Source organism: Embiotoca jacksoni, unplaced genomic scaffold (genome assembly GCF_022577435.1).
Source record: "Embiotoca jacksoni isolate LCO1_2020_lvr unplaced genomic scaffold, fEmbJac1.0.p SCAF_10, whole genome shotgun sequence".
Classification (NCBI taxonomy): domain Eukaryota; kingdom Metazoa; phylum Chordata; class Actinopteri; family Embiotocidae; genus Embiotoca; species Embiotoca jacksoni.
The window spans coordinates 17,216,548-17,238,359 of record NW_027185230.1 but is presented as its reverse complement, the minus strand read 5'-3'; the positions used below and the strand labels follow the sequence as shown (position 1 = coordinate 17,238,359).

Sequence of the window (21,812 nt, the reverse complement as noted above, 5' to 3'; positions counted from 1 at the left end):
TATACACATATGTATTTGAGTCACTCCAACATCAGTTTTATGACCTTTTTATTTATAAAATGTCACACAGTTTGTATTTAGATAAATGGACTTTTTTTAATTTATTTTTTTTATATGAGGAACTGTAAGCAGAGTCAGCTACAGTACTTCTTATTTTCCACTAGAGGTCAGGGCAAAGAAGCAGAAGAGTTCTGCAACGTATGAGTCACAGCCAGTAAAATTAACACTTTAGCTCATGAAAAGCCTTTTCATGAGGAAACAAAGTTGTGCTTTATAAATTAATGCTTTTTGAGAAGTCGCTGCACCTGCATCACGCATTTAGAAAACAACAACAAAAACTGCACCTGTTAGTGGTCGGTATAAATATGTGATTCGCACTGACAAAATGGACAGTGTGATCACAACGAACTGAATGAATCTGAGCAGCTTGATCAGTAATGTTAAATAATTAATCTATGATCTTTCAATCTATCTCTTTATGTACGTTATACACTGTGATGTGCACGAAGTAAAAATCATTCTCATAAAACAATCCTCTGAAAAGTTCATTACGTTTTTCAACCTGTTATTTTAGGTTTATTTTGTCGCTCACTTTTATTTTGATAAGAAAGGGTTGAAAGAACTAAATGAAAGTTGAGCTTAACACGTCTGACTTCATGTAAAACCGGACTGGATTTATTTTAGACAGTGTTCAAAATGTTTTTGCGGTTTGGATTATGTGTGTTGTTTAATTTATTCTGAACACATGCAACAAATCGGATCCATCGCAGCTTCATGTCTGTCCCTCATCTTTCTTTTTTTCTATACTCTCCATGTAATGTGATGAATGAAACCTCAGTCTCATTAATGACAAATATGCATTTCATATTTACTATTAAAGACATAAAAGCCTGGTTGACCCCAGTGTGGCCTATCATGAGAGTAAATGCTGCCTACCTCTCCAGCTGAGGACCTCTGCGGTGTTATTTATGTGGGTGTGAATAATAAACAGTGTAGGTAGCAGCAGGTATTTGAACGAGCAGGTAGCAAAGCTTTTACACTTTATTTTCTGTTATTTTATGCTTATAAAGTAATTTAAATTATTGTTTAACTTCTTGGCTACGAGCAGCTTCTATGACAGTCAAGACTCTTAAAACTTATACAGAATTGTGAAATTTAAATTCTAGACTGGAAGCTGATGACTTTCCATCACTGCCATATTGTTAAAGAAAGAAAATATTAGTTGAATTAAATAAGCTAATATTTAACTTACCCACAAAAGTCTGAATAACCAGGTTTCTAGATGCTCGGCCTTTTCAGGTTTCCTCCTTTTCTGTTTGTGGGCTCAACACAGTATGTGCAACTCCTCTCCAACCAAACTTGAAATGGATCATTTATTCGATCTGTCTCAAAGATTGGATTATTTTATAAACCAGCTCGGAGTTGTTATTAAGTTCCAGGACAGTTTGTATAATTCTTTTGTTCCTGCGTTTAAAATGTGCCCCTAAAATAAAGGTAAATTCTATCTTTTCTAACTTTTGATCAAATCTATTTTATCAATCAATCAAATTATTCAAACCTTCATGGACACACACCTTTTGTCCTCCTATAATTGTGAGGATCCTCACTGACATATTGTACTGTATTCTCTTGCCTGACCTTAACCACCATAGCTGCATGTCTAACTTCTAACTTTTACTCTGACCTAAACAAAATCTATTCTTAGCTTTAAAACTAAGTCTTCACCTCCAGCGATGCTTTCAAGAAAATGTCCTCACGATATCAATGTCTAAAACTAGTGCTGAAAAAGATCAAAAGACAGGAGACGCACTGAAACATGGTCATTTTTTTTTTTTTTTTTTTTTTTTTTTTTTTTGCAGAAATCATACTCCCAAACAAGAGCAGTTACAACATTTAGTGTCTTTATAAAACAATTTGCAAAATATAGCCAAGGCTCATTTATTTAAATACGCATAAATAGCAAGAAAATACTTTCCCATTTCAATTCAAATAATTTTTGAACTTCTTTATACACAAATCAGAGATGAACGTTATATGAAAAACGGGTTTGATTTGTTGCAGCAGAAAAAAACCACAAGCATACTAAGTAGCTAAAGCAGCTGTTGATTAGTCAGAAACATACAACCTCTGTAGACACAAATTCATAAACATTAAAACAAAGTCTTATTCAAGTCAGTGAAATATCAAAGAACACATCTTTGGATGAATTTCTCAGTCTTTTAAGAGCAATATATATATATTTATTTATTTTACATCAGCAACGGAACCGTAATGAACACCACCATGGCCAAAAGTTTGTCTCTATGTACAATAGTGCAGACGAGGAGTTTAACTCAGACCAACTCAGTGGAAGGAGAATAACACATGATCAAATATCCTGATTTACACTTCAAGTGGGTTCCCTTTGTTTTGGAAAATTGTTAAATAACAATCAAAAAAATTAACCCATTTTTAATGGATCGATTTTTGCCGTTATTTTCAACACATCTTAAAATAAAAATCACTGTGAATTGTTTGGATGAAGGCCGATTTTATTCGTCTATTTCAATGTAGTTTTACGTCACTTTCTTCTTATTATGAGACTGAAATTTTGTAATGACCTTTTTATAAAATAAAGCCTTGATTATTTTTGCACATGTAATCATTTTACATTCATCCTCGTCCCTAATTCAGAATTGTAACAATTAACAGGCCCCTCTCGGTGCATTTTCCTGCATATGAATACTTTTATGTTGAAATCCATTTTTGAATGAAAACCTTTTTAAACAGCCATGTCGATTAAAAACAAATGCAAATAATATATTCAAAACAGCATTCCGATATGTTGTTCTCAAAATTATTTGCCTCTTCTTAAATGCTTTCAAAGTAGTTGTAAACATTCATAGGAATGAAACAATTATTTAATTTAGTTATTTAATTAGACTCCCAAAAAGTCAGTTTTTCTGCTGCCGCATTAGCAGACTTCAAAATGTTCATTGATGTCACTTTTTAAAAAGGTGCTTTAGCTTCCTGGAGCAGAACAGACACGGAGATTAAAGAGATTTTGTGTCTTTTTTGTTTTGTTTTGTTTTTTGTCTTCTGCAGTTCATTTGGCAGACTCGGAGATGGGTGCAGCACGCTCCAGCCTCATGGTCCAGGGGTCAGAGGTCGCAGCATAAAATGGAGAATGAGTAAGCACCTCTTCTCCAGCCAGGGCGAAGGCAAACACTCCCCTCTGCCTCCCTGCTCCTGCCTTCTCCTCCTGTGCGACGTGCTTCCCCTCTGCTCGCCGTTCCTCCCTGCTCGCACCGTCCACGCTCTTAAATCCCAGGCCCCTGTTGCCGAGGCCGAGCAGCTCCCCAAGTCCGTGACTCTTCACCCCCTGGTACGCGGCGCTTAACCCATTCTCCTCAAACCGGTTGGCTGCAGCAGTAGGGGGGCACAGGAAGTTGCTGGTAGGTGTAGACCGCCAAGCAGCCGGCTTCCGTCCTCGCCGGGGGCGGGAGATGCGGCAGCTCTGCCTCTTGATGTGTCGATGTAGGTGGTCGGACCGTGTGAAACTCTTGTAGCAGTGCTCGCACTGGTAGGGACGGACGCCCGTGTGGATACGCAGGTGGTTCTTCAGGTCGTAGTTGTGCACGAACTTGGAGTTGCAGTGAAGGCAGATGTAGGGACGCTCACCGGTGTGCTTCCTCATGTGGATCTTGAGTTTGTCTTGTCTGAGAAAAAAAAACCAAAACCACATGCTTTCACACATTGTTGTGGGCGGAAAGGTTAACACAAAAAAACCTACAATACGGCACTTCTTTGAACCCCTTGATGTTATGTGACTGATTATAAAAGCCAGTAAAGATGATTTGTCTTCATTGTCAGCGTTAAGTTCCGCTCTAAAATACAGGTGGAAAATATGGCAAAGTAGAGGGTGTAAGTAAGTGAGACACCACTAATGCAAAAAGAAACAGAGGAGGGGGCTTTCCACTCTTTCACATTCGGGTGAAGTGAAAACAGATTCACCTCAATCAGAAGAACATGGGGTACTTTTCCGTCAACCCTGCTGTTTTACATGAGCTGATGCTTTCTGTGCAAACTGATGATCTCAAGATAATCTGGATGTGGTTTGTTCGTGTGATGTCAGGAGTTGTTGCTTCACATACCTGGTGAATCGTACTTCACAGATAGTGCACATGTACGGTTTCTCTCCCGTGTGCGTCCTCATGTGTCGCGGCAGTTTCCCAGCTCCTTGGATGACCTTGTTGCAGATAGGACACTGCTGCGACGCTTTGGGCTTCATCTTCCTCTCCTCCTCCAGCTGCCAGGGAGGGAACAGCGCGCCCAGATGGGATGCAGAGCTCAAGAAACTCAGGTACGACCGGAAGTCCGCTTCATCCTTAATCTGACCCAGCGAGTGACCTTCCGACGGCACCGGCCCAGCGCTCATGTTGGCGCCCAGGCCCGAGCTGACGAACTCTTTCAGGAAGTCGCCTTGGAGCAGACTGGGCGGGACTTCCTCTTTCACCTCCTCTTTTATGATCTCTCTTTTCACCGCTAGATTGAGGGGCCTGGAAGCCTCAAGTGGCGCAGAGGCAGGGAAGCTGTGGGGTAACCGGGTTTGTGGTGAGGTTCCTGCGTGAGGATGCTGATGGTGGCCGGGGTCCAGGAGCTGCTGGGGGAAGGATGGGAACTCGGCAGCCCACATGGAGGGATAGAACCCTGGGAGGAGAGGAGAGAAGTTGGCCCTCCTGTCCAGGGTTGACATACGGGGGTACAGCCCTTCCTGGAGGAGGGACTCGATGGAGAAGTCCTTCAGAGCCCGACTCTCCATACTCTCCTGCAACACAAGAAAGAGTCATCATCAGCCTCGGTCATTTAGAGCCTCTCTTTTTGCCCTGAAAATACAACAAAATGTACAATGAACGGTACCTGTTTTCCTCTCATGGTGTCTGGAGAGTGCGACTGGGACGACTCCCTGTGCAGGTGAAACTGTTGGTGGTATGTGGAGGTGCTCGGAGGCAGCGAGTCCTCCATCCCGGGGGGCGTCTGCTCTCCTCTGCTCCCCGATGACTGCAGGGACCTTTCGCTGACGTTGTCCTCCTCTTCGTCGTGCTCGTCCTTCCTCGACCTGACATCCTCCTCTTCATCCTCCTCTTCTTCCTCCTCCTCCTCATCTTCCTCCTCCTCCTCTTCATCCTCTTCTCCTTCCTCCTCTCTCCCTCCTCCGCCTCCGCCACCTCCACCGCCGCTGTCCATGATCTCCAGGCAGACGTTGATGATGCAGGGAATCTCCAGCATCTGAGCAGCGTTCAGGATCTCCTTAACGTTGGACGCCGTCACCGTCAGAGTGGAAGTGTAGGCGAACTCCAGGATGGCCGTGAGAGAATCCGGAGCCACGAAGTCGATCTCGTACACGGCCGCGGTTTGGTGGTGGTCTCCGCCGTCAGTGGCCACCGTGAAGAGCTTCTTGAAGTACTGACTGCAGGCGGCCAGGACGGAGCGGTGGGTGCGGTACTCCTGGTCACGGACGATGAGGATGACGTCGCAGAGCAGCCCGTCGCGGCGCTGCTCATTGAGGCTGCAGAGGACATCGCTGCTGTGATTTGGGAAGGGGATCCCAATCAGATCCTCCTCTCTGTGATGAACCATTCTCCCCTCTGCAACTCGGCTGGTTTTGGAGATAAAAGGGAATAAAAGCAAAATGTTTTGTCACACTTAGATGAAAATGGCAAAATAGAAAGATCATAATTCTGAATAACCCACATTTTGCTCAGAAAAACTCATCCTTAACAGTTACTAACTCCAGCGTCTCAAAAAAATTCAGTATTATTTAAGTTTATTTATGAGGTTATGTCAACAGTTCTTCCCGTCCATCTGGACGCAACACAAAATGTTTCTGATACATTTCTGAGGTTGCAACTCGCTTTCTTCATCACAAAGTTAATTTTGTACAACACTAAAAATAAGAATGCAGTACCATGTAAAAAAAATTTAAGTAACAAATAATATTATAATAGTATATTTAAATTATAAACAGTATTACAAAAGTAATAATACAAAAAAAACTAATCTAATGATATACTTGATAGTTAATCTTTAAAATGTTGGTTCATGTTGAATATTTGGTCTAACCTCTCTGAGATGATATGTCACTTCAGGCTACCATCTCAGTGTGGAAGTCAAAATAAAGGCACAGCTTTAGAGAAGAAATTAAAAACAGAAAACTCTTATCGTGCAGCAGATAGAATATGTTTTATTGTACATTGACAGAAAAGATGTCAGGAAATCAAAAGATACCTTCAAAACTGTGCTATGTGTGGTTGAATAAGTCTCAAGGTTTTAAAATGATGAGGATTTATCTTTCAGAAATAAAACGTGCTCAGCTCTGTGATAATAATTGGTCTGGTCACATTTACTGTCAAAGCAGTGAATAAAAAAGATCTTAAATGCACAAAGTTGGTTTCCCGCTGCCTCGGCAAGTGAACGGTCTGCCGCTGAAACTTCATGTCAGGTATCAAAGGGTGTGAAACACTGATTTTAAAGAGGACAACAGGAGCGCCGAGTGGACCACCGCTCTGCCAACAACTGCACCTCGCTCCGAAATGAAGTGTCAATGATGACGAGCAGCATCCATTCACGAGATGGAGGATTGTGGTGTCGGCGTAAGGGCAGGCTCTTAACTGAAGCTGATATTGTTAACACAATGAGTGACAGTCTAGCTTTATTAAAATATACTGTGGGCTTGCTTGTTTGTGTGCCATCTGTGCAGCAAAAGCAACAAGTGGTAAATACAGCATGTCTCGTTTTGAGCAAACATCACGTCGGGGAATATTTATTCTTGAATGTGTTATCACGATTTCTTGGAGGAACGTGTAGCAATTGTGCGAGTTTGGGGAACCCGTCATCTTGATAAGACATAAAACAGGGTTACGGGGTTTTTTTTGACACTCTGCGAGGTGTGATAATGAGTGCGTGAGAGTTTGTGTGATAATGTTCACGATGTCCATCCCTCTTGTCTGTCTAAGCCAGATATGAACACCAAGCAAACTGATACCTGCGCCTGAACAATACAGTGTGTGATTGGGATGTGGTGAGAAGAGAAGAAGACGACAAAAGAGGTCAGATTGAACTCCAGATACTATATCCTGTCAAAACGCTTACTTGCAGTCTATTCTCACTTGTTAGGTTTCCAGCACGGTGTCTAACAACCTGATACAGCACATACTGTCCCAACGCAAATAGACAAGTGGCTGTTCACATAGTTGTTTTCTTAACATTTCCATTCCTCAGCTGCCTGAGTTCCTACCTGTTGATTCACTGTGCCGTTGTTTACAGTTGCAGTGATAAAACTTCCCCTGGCACGGTGCTCATTCATTCACATCTATGAATAGAGCCTTAAACGTAGCCGTCCACACTTGGTGGTCACTGGAGGCATGTGTAGATAAATACTTTGAAGCAGCCCCACACACCACAACTGCATTGTTGACTGGCTCTAAATGGGCCAGCGCTGAAGACACACACACACACACACACACACGCACACGCACACTGAGGAGTGTCTCGCTTTCTTGTTCATGCTGCAGCGAATCAAACCAAAGAAGAAAAAAAATAAAATAAAGAAGGATTTCAGAAAATCCCTTACTTCACCTGCAGGTATGCAACTTGGATCTTACATGTAGTTTATTCTTGCTGATCTTGTTGCTAGGTAACTGTTGCTATGTTCATGCCATTGATACAGTGTGGACATAATTAACATGTCTATAGCGGGTGGTGGTATATTATATAGGCTCACAGACCAGTGCGCCTACCTCGATAAGAAAACGGGAACAATAGACGGACAGAGAAAGTTGCAGCGACCCGGCAAACTGATGGAATGATAAATTCTAAATTAAAATAATCAATAATGAAAGAAAAATGTATTAAATTTCACACAAGTCCTATACTGTGGCGCAAACCCTGTCCTATAAACTCACACACCACATTAAAACTTTACATATTAACTTCGCACATTACAAAGAATATCCTGTTTTCTATTATATTTCACACTGTGTGCACAACATCCATAAAAGTAATAGCCTGGGTAAAAGGTGGGAGAATCTCCAGTGAGAGATCAGATGGCACTAAAAGTTTCCTAACAGGTTGCACAAACAGCAGCGGAGGGGCCCCTCCCTGTAGCAGCCTGCCAAGGCAAACAATAGTGCAGAGCTTGGAACAACACCGAGTGGATAAGAGGGAGAGAAAAAGAGTCTGACTGGGAGGGCTTGGCGAACCCACTGTCATTCGTTTGCTCTCCATCCATCCCACCCACTCCTGGAACTATGGGACACGTGCTGCTGTTGCTGTTTGTTTGCCTGGTGCCCCAGTGAGCGCCACTCCCCTCCGTTCCCACTGTTTGCCTGCCACCAGCTAGCACTAGCTCTTAGCGGCCGGCCCCTAATTACAATGTGGAGAGGATCTGAGGAGGATGTGCCACATAGACAGGGAGGGGAGGAGGGCACAGCTTTCCCACCACAAGGTCCTAGAGCGACATTTCATCAGCCAAACAGTCTTAACCCTTTACGCACACACACACACATGCGCACGCGCACACGCGCACACACACACACACACACACACACACACACCACCCACCGATCAGAGCAGCCAGGGTGGGGACGTCTTGACAAAGGGCGCTGATAATTACTATTTAAGTCATTTGGCTCTTGTTTCATTTTCTCTTGAAGGAAAGTCAAACTTTTTAGTCATGAAACTGACTCGATAAATAGTTGTCATCTTATAAAATCCTGCCAATATAACATGACAACATTTTTTAGATGAGTAAATAAACATATTTAGTCACAACAACCGTAAACTATTTTTTTTTATCACGCATGCATTACTGTTTCCAGGACTTTCAGCTCCGTGTATAAGAAGTGTTCACACAGAGCTCAGTGTTAACTCCTTTATTAAGCTGACCTCTAACGAAGGCCTCTCTGCCTGTCCCTCCGTCCTCCGTCCTCCTTCCTGCTCCGGCCACGTCTCCTCTCATGCCTCACTTAGTCACTAACACTTTCAACTCAGCACTCCCACCCCAAATTATGTGTCACCTCAATTCCGCGTCGTCTTTCTCCCAAGAACTTCATCTGCTTTCCGGGCACTGACCACCACCTCCTCCTCCTCCTCCTCTGCTACCGCCGCCGCCTCCTCCTCCTCCTAATCATTCTCCTCTTCCTCCTCACCTCCTCCTCCTCTTCTCTCCGTCCGCGTTGCAGCTGTATCATCATTATGCCCAGAGTAGAGTGGCTAACTTGTCCCCAACCCTGACCGCTCAGGCCACAAATCAGCAGCTAATGTCCATCTCGAGCCTTGTCACGGGCAGACGCTCATTTGGCCTGTAAGCTGCAGCACCCGAAGCCTAGTTTATCCCTGTCAGGTCGGTGCATCCACCTGACCCACATGCTAAATCACCAGCAGTCAGAGTTTACCCCTGTCACCAACTGCCCGTAGCAAACACCTGCTAAACAACTGTCACAGATAGACAATTTCACAGCCAATAATTTATCGTATTGACAGCCAAAATTCACCCCTTATTAGGAGAAGACATTCATTTGACCTACTGTGTAAGCTAGTCCATTATCACCAGTAACACACCAGTGCACCTGTTTTTCGAGGACACACTTCCTTGGTTAGTGTTTTACTGTTGGTGTCAATTGTTCGGAGACTTTGGGCCGCATCGGGAGAGTTTTTATATTTTACCATAATTGCTGTCAATTACAGCAGGTGAGGAAGGCAGACGATGTGTCACTTACACCATTTTGTTTTTACAATCATGATGAAATGTCAAGGCCAAATTTGAGCATTTAACTGCAAGTTTGGCATAAAAGTTAGTGATCACTTGGAACATATTATATTAGAAATTGTTAAGTATTGTTTAAGTATTTTTTTTTATCAATTTTAATAGAAAATCTCCATGTGGGTCCAATTTTTTTTTTAACTTTGTCTCCCTTTGAACGCCAGCGATTCTTGGTCAAAGGTTTCAATAGGTGTCCCAATAAATGATCTCATTTCATTCATCACTTTATTTAATTATGTCAGCAAATAACCCACAATTTACTCCTTTAATTAATGTTTAATTTATATTTATTAGACGTTTGATAAAATGTAATAATTTGATGTTAACACTGGATCTGGTCCAAGGTCGGTTAAACTCGCTCGGCTCCCTTAACGCGCCTGTTTACGCCTCTTTAAGTGTCATCCGTGAAGCCTTGAGGGGGGCCCACAGCTACACACCATTATCTCTGTCGCCCCAAAAGTAAACAAAAGTTTATGATTCACTGCTGAATATTGGTTCAGCGATGAATAAATGTTGCTTCCAGTCTAATCGCTGTGAAATGAAGGACTGATTACTTCATATTCATCTTTTTTTATGGGTGTCTTCGGTCTGAATAAAGAGCCCTGAAATAAACACTAGTGAGAATGGAGCAATATGACATGAAAAATACAACATTTTTAAGTTGGAATGTTACTACAGATTTATCACTTCGCTTTTATATTCATTTATCTTTATTTATCATGTTCCTGGTATTCAAAAATGGCGCCCTGAAAAAATAGTCAGGCTTTATGGACTTTACAATCATGTTTTTTTTTTTTAAAGCAAATATTTAATATCTTTATCAAACACTGGCGGGTGTAGGTCAAAAACTGACTGAGTTTCAATATGTGATAAAGCAAACATGTCTTCTAAATGACACTGATCAATGAAAAATCTCTTGTCAGGGTTTGCGAGCCTGTTTGCAAAACTACATGTACTTTAAAGTGATCCAAGACGTGTCCTAATATCTGATACACCCAAAATACAGAGAATCCTTATTTAGCATTTTTATGTGCAGTTTTCTGCACATCATATCAATAAAGAATTTAGTGAGTACAAACCAAACAACAGCTGGTAAACAGTTCTAATAGAAATACTGGTCATTGCATTTTGTAACTACATGAGGTAAGAGGTCCATAAGCTGACTGCTTGTAAACAATAATTTACAGCTCTGCCTCAAATCCATAACATGTTTTGATTTTGTCCACACAAACATTCCCCTTTTAACTTTATGAATTACCTGAGAATTTGTTTTGGATTTAAAGGGCAATGTCGTATAGATATGAAAACCGAAGTGTGTAATTACGTCTGGAGACGAAACACACACTTAAGTCTACTGAAACTACTATGTTTGGCATTTCCGAGATGTGCTCCGATGCTATAAACGCTCGTGCTATTTCCAGAACTTTATAGCACGATATTTACACGACAGCCTAAATAATGATACGAGTCGTTAAGTGATTTTATTGACCTGTTTGCACCTTGTCAGGCCTTTATGGTCTAAAGCCGAGGGTTACGGCACTCATATAAACACTCAGTGATGCACATGTGTACACTGTAACATAGCACACAAGTGCAAGCTTGTTCACATACACATACACACTGTGTAACACTGGGACAAATTATTACAGACATATACGCTCAGACACACACCCCATGTGCACGCTCCAGAAATCTGGCATCTACATAAATTTACACATGTCTTGATACGCTCGCTTGCATTCCACAGCTTTCAGCAGCCATCACCTACCGTACCTTCAGGAGTCTTGATTCCCCTCACGTGTCTTTGTATTTCCAGACTACTAAGAGGCTCTGTTGCTCCTCACTTGACCTCTCAGCATTGCTCTCTTCAATTGAAACACAGCTCCCTTCTTTCTTTGCCCGTCTGTCAGTCAGTCAGTCAGTCAGCCAGCCAGAGCAGTCAGTCCATTCACAAGCTCCCGACACTGGGCACAGATGCCCATTCACAAAAATAAAAAAATATTTAAAAAAAAAAAGCACACCCCGGGAGGAATATCCAAAGGAGAGAAGCAAAGCGGCACAACAGAGGAGAGCAGAGTGTGATTCTTGGGTCTGTCTGTGCAGCAGAGTGGCTAGAGTGGAGTTTAGAGGCTCTCTGTTGTGTGTGGCTCATGTAGGACGAGCGAGAGAGTGAGAGGAAGGGAGGGAGGGCAGCAGCAGTGCGCTGTGGAGATGTCGCACCACTAGTTTTTATAGCAGGGTGGGTAGCTGGAAGATAATAATACCCCATCCTCCTCCACAACACAAGTTTAAGCGCAGTGTGTAATAAGCCCATGGCGCAGACACCCTCTGATTTAGGTCAGACAAAATGAATTTTTAGTTGTGTTCAAGTGGATTTTGGTATAAAGGGACTGGGGCAAAGAAACTCGAAGGGGTTGTTTGGGGAGACTGAGGGAGGGTAAAAAAAGAATGAGAGAGAAAAAGTTGGAAAACTTGTTTTGTGCACCTCTGTTGGTTAGTCTCAAGCCGAGATGAGGAGATGCACAGAAGCAGCTCCAACTTAAAGCCAGTTAGCTTCAGTTTTCCACCTGTTTTTTTTTTTTTTTTTTTTTTTTTTAATAGATTCCTGCTATTAACAGTAAATTTGATCATAAAAGTAACATCTAATACGCTGTTGGTTACTTCAGGCAGACACAGGTGTCAAGATGCACTCTGTAACCCCCATAAATACAGCAGACTAATTACTGAAAAACATAATAAATCAACCCACTCTGGCATGTGACATTAAGAACCCTACAAAACCGTCTGATTCAGTCAACGGCGTTAACTTGAAAGGAAATGTCACTTAAAAGCGCTCTGTATACGAGACCAAATTTAACCACAAACACTGAAAAACGCCGCAGGTGCCTGTGTAGACACTTAGTTTCCTCGTTTGTTGAACCATTGGCTAAACCAGGGCTTCAGAAACCAGGTTGCGAGGAGCAGAAGGCCAACGTTAGACTCCTGTTTTGAGTCAGAAAGCAGCAGAAGCAGGGTAACAGTTGGTGAACGCACCACCACCTCGGTGTGTGGAGAGGAGGAGGGGGAAGTTAACGCAGAAAGGTGTAGAAATAAGCAGTTCTGTCTCGACTTCAGTGGAGAAGAGGAACCCTGGCCAGCAGTAGATTTGAGGAGCTAATCAAAGAGTTAATGATAGCAAAACCTGGATATAACTTCTTATTCTGCTTCCTGTGTTGTGTCATAATGCATGTGTGTTTGTGACAGAGAGAAACCGAAGGAGAGAAGTGAGAATGAGTGTTTCCTTTGCTTTCACAGACAAGCCAAATGTTATGACATAGCACATTCACAGGGTCTAAAACAGCCATTGGGCTTTCCTGTATGACATCATTAAACCGCTCCCTTTGAAATACTTGTTGTTGATTTAAGTTTTACTGCCTATTTGATAGATTTTGAACTTCAAGAGGACTGATCTAAAAACTGTCAGAGTTATGGTACAGACAAAAAAAAACCTAATTTAATAATCACTTCCCAGCAGTTTTGCATTCATAAATGTAGAATATGCACCGAGCCATTGTTTTCTTTGTGGTTACCGGACCTTCAAATCTACTAAAATATTTCCAACCATCCGTATATCATAACCGACAATCAGACCGTGAAAGCAGTCGAACTGTGTTGAGTTAACCTCCACAAACAAGTAGACATCAGAGTGTACATCAGACTGCTATGCCCACTTCCCCTCAGGGAAAACATGGACCGAAGCACAAACCACAGCCCATGCCCATGGTGGTTTACACTGTTTTGTACAGGGTGAGAGCTGAGGCCAGCTCACATTGGCATCTCGTATATATAAACAGGGTTAGCCACTAACTGCTAGCAGGCCAGCCAGACGGGTAGAAAAACAACGTTTGCCATCCTATAAGATCAGCTATCAGTTCTAAACACGTTGCCGCCACCATAGCAACACGCTGTAAGTGGTACCTGTGTGGACGGCTTTGTTCTAAACTCAGTAAACTGTGGGCTTTTTTTTTTTTTTTTCTTCACTGCCATGAACCATGATTGACAGAAAGCTACCATGAAATGGTGCTGAGATAACTGTAAAATACATGATTTGCATTTTGGTAATTTAATTTAATCACAGTTTAGAAAGAGTGACACTCTTGAAAATGTGTTACTTATTGATTTTATATTTTGATAGTATAACCATTAAAGGTAAATATGGCTTCCTTCCCTCCCTCCGTCTTCCTCCAGTGTTGAGTGTATCGACACTAAGAAGCGACGAGTCTCGCTCCTCCGTCCGTGTCCTCACTGTCACAAGACACGAGGATTCAACAGGCTCTGTAAGAGTCATGTGTTTCGTCTGTCTGTCCGACTGGCGTCCCGGCGTACCTGTTTGCTGCCACCTGCTGCTCCCAGCAGGATACACGTACCGCGACACCAGATTGGGGGGGGGGGGGGGGGGGGGTGTGAAGCATCGTTATGTAAAGTTGCGATCGTGAAGACTTTCGATGCCTCAGCTTATCTTACTGTACAGAATCATAAACACAGTGAGACAGTTTCTAGGAGAAGCGTTTCCTAAATCTGAACTTGACTTTGAAAATGTTGAGAAGAACTCATTAGAATATCTCAGACTGTCTCGTCGCCGCGCCGCAGCATGTGTCAGTGAGACAAAGGGACACGCTCGCTTACAGACTTCAGTTCCTTGAAGGGTAACGACCTACTAGCCTAATGCTGTTACTATTACTTTCGGCCGACAGCTCCATTGTGTGATCCCAGACTGCTCGACTGTCAGGTCGGGGTGTTTGACACTCAGCAGCCCCGTTGATGCCGTTCTAATGAACCTCTTTTCTACACGCACTCTATTCAAACTCCTCCCTCTCTTTGATTCTGGACAGTGTTACCGCTTTCAAAACATCCAAACTAGGTTTATAATACAAGAGAAGAGCTTGATTAAACACTGAATCAGAGTTCTTGTTAGCTTCTCTCAAGACCGCCATTTTTTTTCTCAACCAAGTCCTGATTGGTGGTGTTTCTATTTTAATTTACATCATTTTATCGCTTGCTGTGCAATTTGTATGTTAACGTTGATGTTTTAAATGTCGTTGTCTTTTTTTTTTTTCTTCAAATTTGTACCATTTTATTCGCCTGCTGTAGTTTCTGATGTAATTTTATTTTATTACATTGGAACCATGTTGCGTTGGGCTTCTGCATTTTAGATCAAGTTTATGATTTTTTTGCAGAAACAAGGACTCTATTTTAAAGACCTAAGTGCGACGTCTAAACCGCATTGTGCAAGCGCATTTAGGGCGTGTCCAAATACACTTTTGCTTGTTTAACAGCAGTAAAAAAAAAAGTGCAAAGTAAGGTGCATGGTACAAAGGGGTTGTATTTGTTCTCTTAGTTAACCTCAGGTGTGTTTTGGGCCCAACAGGAAATAAGTCATCGTCCATTTCCTTGAAGAACCAGGTGTGCTTGCACCTTGGGGGATTGCTATCATAACTGTAGATTGGCAGAGTAGTTGGACATGCCTCTTCTCTGCAGAGGAAACAGTCCCTGCATGTCCCTGCGTGTGCAAAGGGCAGAGTGTACTTGCCTCGTGCCATAGTTATCATTCTGCATCCTTTAAATAAGAATAAAATCCTGCAGTACTGACTTAGGATCAGGTTTTTGTTTCTCAATTGCACCATCAGTCTCTGCAGCCTTAAAGTAGCGATGCACAAACAATGCACGTGACAACAATTCATTTTAAGACCTAAACACCCATCGGCGCTTAGATGTGTGCAAGTACAATGGTATTCAAACTATTTTAATGCTGGAAGTACAAATTCACTGCATCTGTTTGATACTAGGAAGGACACTCGCATTGCGCTTGGCCCCGCTTTACACTGGGAGTACGATAGAGCTGAAAGCCTCCCGTGGCCACAGAAATGATGATCCAAGGAGGCCCGCCCCAAGTCAGGTGATGTTGTAATAGAGTGGCACAGTTTGCGTTTCCCATTTCCAACCAACAGTCAAAGTTGAGTCTTTGTTCAAGGATGGGCGTCACTATCTTCAAAGTTTTTTGTTTATTATTGTACTCTTGACGAAGAACGTCCCTTACCCTTTACAGTAGTTGTTTCAACCCAAACTATGATCTTGTGTTGTGCCTAAATCCAATGAAACCTTACCTACATTCTTATCATTTAATTTTGGAAAGGATGTTGTCCTGCCGGTAAAGGCGTAGTCGTTGGAATACATTCACACAGTCTGTCCTGGAAGCCGTTCATATTGCTGTACTCATTTGTGCATATCAACAATGACAGAAGTCGTAAATAATTTTTTGATGATGATAATGAGTTTTAACCCTTAACTTTGTGTAGCTGGTGGGAATTTCAGATTTCCAGTTTCAGAAAGTTGCAAAAATTGTTGGACACAGATTTCCCCAATCGGAAATCGGAAAAAAGTGTGATGGGAGGAGGGGTTTCTAAAGCACTTCAGTCACCCAACTTATAACTTTTGCCAGAACTGGCAACTCAGAATTACATGAAAACCAACTCTCCAAGATTCAAATGTAATAATGTTTAAAAGAGCTTTAGGGAAGTGGTCAGCAGACCTTCCCAACATTAATAACTGTAAAGACAGACAAACGCAACCAGCCCGACCCAACGTGTGCCCTTTACCCTAGTGTCTCTGCAGCCAGGTGTGGCCTGGTGTGGGAGAGAAGCAGGAAAGGGAGGCAGTCATCCCCCCCCCCACCCCACCCCACACCCCCTCTCACCCCCACAGACCAAAGATAGGGCATGGCAGCAGCCTCACAGTTCTACACCCCCTGCCTCCAGAAGTCCAAGGACAGAGACACACTCGCAGATGCAATGTTGCTTAAAAACAACACCCACTGTATACTCTGCCTCGTAAAATCATAGACAAATACTCCCAGAGACATCCACCCATCTGTCAGTGCACTGCGATCATTAGAACTCACCTTGGAGCATGCCATTCGGGTGAGTGAGGTGAGGGCGGTTCCTTTCTGCTGACCTGTCTGTTTGCGCTTCAACTTTCTCCTGTTCGGTCTTCGTTTCAAACAATCTAATCAGTAATGGAAGCTTTGCCAGAAGGGAGGTAAAGTATGCAAGCTGCATATTCAGAAGCGCGAGTGTTGGTAGAGACAGAGTTACAGTGTTATACAGGTGGCCGTACTGCGTTGCATGAGCTCACTGTTGTGTGTGAGGATGATTTAAATTTCTGGAGTGATTTTTGTCAAGACAAATATGATTTAGAAATTTGTTTTGAGCCTTGAGACTGTGAGAAAAATGGACAAAGAGTCAAAACTCCCTGCCACCACTAGCAAGATGTGACTTCACAATGTATTTCAGTGCTGTGTTGTGTTCATCTGATTGGCTTGGTGTCAATATTGTGTGTGTGTGTGTGTGTGTGTGTGTGTGTGTGTGTGTGTGTGTGTGTGTGTGTGTGTGTGTGTGTGTGTGTGTGTGTGTCGTGAGGGTCGTCAGGTGAATGAGGACAACTCCTTATGGTGATAACGAGAAGGAGGCCAGCCTTGGTGGGACAGCCTCTGTCTGCCCTCAGGTAGTGTGTGTGTGTGTGTGTGTGTGTGTGTGTGTGTGTGTGTGTGTGTGTGTGTGTGTGTGTGTGTGCGCGCGCGCGCGCGTGTGTGTGTGTGTGCCTGTTTGTGTGTGTGTGTGTGTGTGTGTGTGTGTGTGCGCCTGTTTGTGTGTGTGTGTGAGCATGTGTACGTGTGTGTGTCAGCAGGAGAGCCCTCGGGCACTCTGGCACCTCCTAATTAAAACCAGTCAGGCTGCAGGGCAGGGGAGACAGATGCCTGTCATGACACACGCATGCATAGACACACACACACACACATGTACGCGGCGGCGGACCGCAATGCACACTCACAAATACACAAGTGCGATGCGTAGGTCAGCTATTTTTGGATGCAAACCCAATCTCGTCCCACCCACTCAGGTATCACACAGGTAACTAATCTGTTTCTGACCCACATGACAAAAGAGCAGCAGTGAAACACAGCTGGGAAATAATTCATATTAATAAGGCTGCTTATATTCTATGACAAAGAACATTTAAGCACACATGCATGTTTTTGTGTGTATATGGTAGTTTTTTTTTTTTTAACAAATGTGTGTTACTTACTTTCATTGGTTAGCCTTAGGTTAAAACAAATTTGTCTAATTCGGTTTTAAAAACCAGTCAAAGAACGCTCATTAGTTTTAGAAACCTGCTGGATTGAGGCCAGTGTGTTCACCGCTGACACACACCGAGCGTTGCTTCCACTCACACACTCTCTCATATGCAATCACGACCCACAGTGGCTCCCAGATTGACACATCTCTCTTTCTCACTGGCACAGAATGAGACATAATTGCGCTGTATGTCTGTTACCTGCAGACTCTGTCACATTTCATCTCCGTTCCCCCATGTTCAACCCAGAGCTGCAGGCGACCACATATAGTACTTAGCAGGCTAACTGCTGTTTGTCTCGGGTGGGTGGGTGGATCAAGGCATGCTGCTCTCCTTTCTCTCCCAGTGATTAGATAGCATAAGCAGGCCAGCTAGCCTAACCCACACACTCATGTCTCTAAAACTGCCATCCAGCCCTGCTTTCTCTCTCGCTGCCTCTCACACACAGGTGGGTGGACCCACTTATTCAACCCAGATCTTTCTTTTAGACATTATGAAATCATGCTCTCTTTTTTTTTCTCTCTCTTTCTTCTTTTCTTCATGTAACTCCCTGATGCTGAATGGCACTCAGCTCTATATGTTTCCTGTCTTTGCAGCTGTGCTCTGTAAAACATAGCTTTAATTCTTATTCTAATTCTAATTCATTATGTGATTATTTACCCGATTGCCAAGCTGAAAATCACATCTCTTTGTACTTGTCACTGGGCTAAAGCTACCTGGGTTGCCAGTGGTTACAGGGGCTTATTTTGTATTATCTAGGTAACATCCAGGAAACACCCACAATTTAACGTGCAAAATGTGTCACTGCACGACCACAGTGACAAATGTGGCTGCCACTTGCATTTCATGTGTTGAAATATAGGAAAAAAATATTTCACAAATGATTTTGATACAAAAAAACCCTGCAAGACGAATTTCCACTGCGATTTAGGAAATATAAAGCGAATACAAGTGCTGTTGTTTTATCAGGATTTCATAAAATAAAAGGCTATTTAAAAAAGAGTAATCCAATAAGTCAAAAGTTAGGCAAGTTTATAAAATTTAAACATCCCTCTAAAGTAACACTATATATTGATGTGACTAATTAATGCAGATATAAATAATGAAACAAATTTCCAATATTACAAATAACTCGAGTGCATCCTATTTGTGTGCTTGGCGTAGAGGTGGGTGGTAAAGAGTGAGTGTGGAGCAAGAGTTGAACGAGTTGTTAAAGTATGTGAATTTAATCAGTGACTTTATAAAAGAGAAATACTGAGAAGAAGTGAAAAGGAGCAGCAGGGACAGACGGGAAAAGAAGTGGAGAGTGGTGTAAATTGTAAACGGAAAGAAAGTATATCACTTGAAAAGCAGCGAGGGTGCGATCGAGCCGACCTCTGGGAGTGCATGCGCCTGCCTCCCTGGCTGCTTTGTCATTCGAGCCAGGCGCTGTGTTTCGTGAGGAACGCAAAAGTACACAAATCCCACAGAAGGAGCTTTTTTGGCAGGGCTCGGGCCTCCCACCCACGGCAGCCTCTTCAAGCCTCCTCCCATCCTCTATTCATCTGTGAGGGGCGGCTTACTCACCCAGCCCAACTCCACACAATAAAACCTGGACCTCGATCCTACGGAGGAGGGCGGACACGCACACAAAAACGACTACTCGGCCACAGCAGACACACAAACACACACATGGTTGCATTAACCTGAACACAAGCAGGATTTTTGAGGGTAAACACTGAACTGATAGGGTGACACTTTTTTTTTTGTGGCAGATTTCATCTCATCTGTCTAAGCAGGATTTAAAAATCTGACTTGAGACAGCTGTCGTGACGACATGTGTCACAGGAGGTTAAGATCAGATGCTGAATCCCCGTGTAAAGGCGATTACATGGGCAGGCCCACATGCTGTCAGGTGGGAAGAAGGCGTGTGGACTCATTCACTCTGTCAGTCTCATAATGAACACATTGCATAATTTTGCAAATATGAAGGCACATTCTCATTCATTTGACACATTCATCCGCCACACTGAAGTCTCTCAGTCAAGCATTTTACACACTCGCTCCTTCACGGAGCAGCTCGAGTATTTGTTTATCGTTATCTGGACCATACTGTAAGTGAGATTGCACAAACATGAATGAAATCTGCCTCAGGTAATGTTTGTTAAACACATCAATGTAATAAAAGCCCCGCAACAAAAGACGAGCAGGGATCAGATTCAGTTCAGATAATCCTGGAGAGAGAGAGAGAGAGAGAGAGAGAGAGAGCGAGCAAGGCAGACAGAGAGCTGTTGTCAGGGTGTGTGGCGAGAGTAGGTGCGGTAGAGTCTACTTGATTTTATCCCCAACTAACCCCGCTGCAACAGGAAGACAGCTCTGTAGGTTCTGCTTGCTTTGTTTTTTTTTTTCATTAATGATGGAGGCTGATAAGGTTTCAGGGTGCTATGAACTTGCTGCTTTGGAGTGTTTTAAGTTTTTATCAGCAGGTTTTCATTCAGTTTTTTTGTGCAGTATTATCTCACACCTATAAATTAAATATACCATCATTCCAAGTGTGTTTGAAATCAATGAGCAGTTTGCATTAACCGTTTAAGCCTCATCAGCTTAAATGTTGCTATTAATATGGTGGCAGTGCAAGTCACATTAACAGGAACATGTTATGTTTTCAATAATATTACCAATTAATTAATCATAAGATCCCGAGTTAGAAAATGGAACATTGCAATATTGATTACTGCTAAATCAGCTGATATGTTCTACTGTCGACCGTTAATAATACTCTTAAAGGTTAACAGTTATTTGTGCTCTTTGATGGGGAGTCACAGGAAGAGGGAAATAATTTTGCATGTCACACATCTGCCCCCACATCTGCTGCACCGAGAGTGAATCTGAAGTTAGAATATTGAGTGTGATCGTAAACTGATTGAATAGATTGTCAATTAGAGACGTCACACACTTTGATTGTGTGTAATCTTAGTCACATACGCAGCTACTACAAGTCAGAAATGCAGGTGATGAGTAGAAATATAGAGTAAGAAGTGACGTGTAACAAATATTCATGTATTTATAAAGAAGTGACGTGTAACAAATATTCATGTATTTATAAAGTTGCTGCTCCAATAACAAATCAAAATGATATCAGTCTTTCAGTCTGTTCCAGCTTTGTCATGCTTTCACTTGCTTCCTCCTCAGTGTTTGGCTGTTATGTGAAGGGGGAAGGCTTTCACTGTGCAAACATCTGTTGCAAGATATGCATAAGAAAGTTTCTGGATAGCACTGGAGGACTCTTTTTTTTTTGCTGTATATCTTATGCTACAAGGTTTGAGACATGGAGCAGAAAGATTTGCATCTAAAAATGGGAACACAGAAGAACCTGATTCTATAAAAGGTCAGCCATCCTTTAGTTAGATTCTGGTGCACAGAGGGTAGCTGACAGCTCTTGCATGCTTTGAAATTTTTTTCCACAACAGAAAATATGAACCTCACATTCGGATTTTTTTTTACAGTATGGGAAATAGTATAATAAACTAAACAAAATCGGAAGGAAAAGAGACAGCAGAGATGTAACTGACCTTTTAAGAAGAGAAGTTTTGAGTTCAGTTCCTCTCTCACGCTCTCACTCCCTGTCAGGAAACTCAACTGTGTCTCGGCACTGGCAGACTTGTGAAAGTGAGAGCGGACAAGATAGAGAGTAAAATTTTCTCTGAAGGTGTGTCTGTGATTTGGAGGAGTGAAAAGGTACCGTTCCACAAAACGGTTATCTAAGAAACACAACAAAACAAAAACTGCTACACCCACCAGCCTCAGCCAACACCCCTCCCTCCCTCTGAACTAAAAGTATTTGGCAGCTTTCCCTACAAGT

The 21,812-nt window shown here is 42.6% G+C and overlaps 1 protein-coding gene across 2 annotated transcripts; it reads right to left on the bottom strand.

Annotated features, from left to right (window-relative positions):
- Nucleotides 1-1,884: 1,884 nt before the first annotated feature.
- Nucleotides 1,885-21,606, bottom strand: LOC138211161 (zinc finger and BTB domain-containing protein 7C). Of its 2 annotated transcripts, none has more exons than XM_069170860.1 (4): nucleotides 21,523-21,606; nucleotides 4,900-5,638; nucleotides 4,134-4,807; nucleotides 1,885-3,698 (listed from the first exon to the last, which is right to left on the bottom strand). In XM_069170860.1, the coding sequence occupies exons 2-4, from the start codon at nucleotides 5,617-5,619 to the stop codon at nucleotides 3,086-3,088; spliced, it is 2,007 nt and encodes a 668-aa protein (XP_069026961.1). In that variant the 5' UTR covers nucleotides 5,620-5,638; nucleotides 21,523-21,606; the 3' UTR covers nucleotides 1,885-3,085. The 2 variants fall into 2 exon arrangements, with proteins under 2 accessions (XP_069026961.1, XP_069026952.1); XM_069170851.1 differs by lacking the exon at nucleotides 21,523-21,606 and adding an exon at nucleotides 11,576-12,361.
- Between the last annotated feature and the right edge of the window lie 206 nt (nucleotides 21,607-21,812).

What these genes read in the sequence shown, in the direction of transcription:
- LOC138211161 (XM_069170860.1), bottom strand. Translation starts at nt 5,619, where the DNA reads ATGGTTCATCACAGAGAGGAGGATCTGATTGGGATCCCCTTCCCAAAT. An exon ending in ACACCATGAGAGGAAAACAG is followed by an intron (nt 4,808 to 4,899) that starts GTACCGTTCATT and finishes CTTGTGTTGCAG; the next exon opens with GAGAGTATGGAGAGTCGGGC. An exon ending in TGTGAAGTACGATTCACCAG is followed by an intron (nt 3,699 to 4,133) that starts GTATGTGAAGCA and finishes TTTTTTTCTCAG; the next exon opens with ACAAGACAAACTCAAGATCC.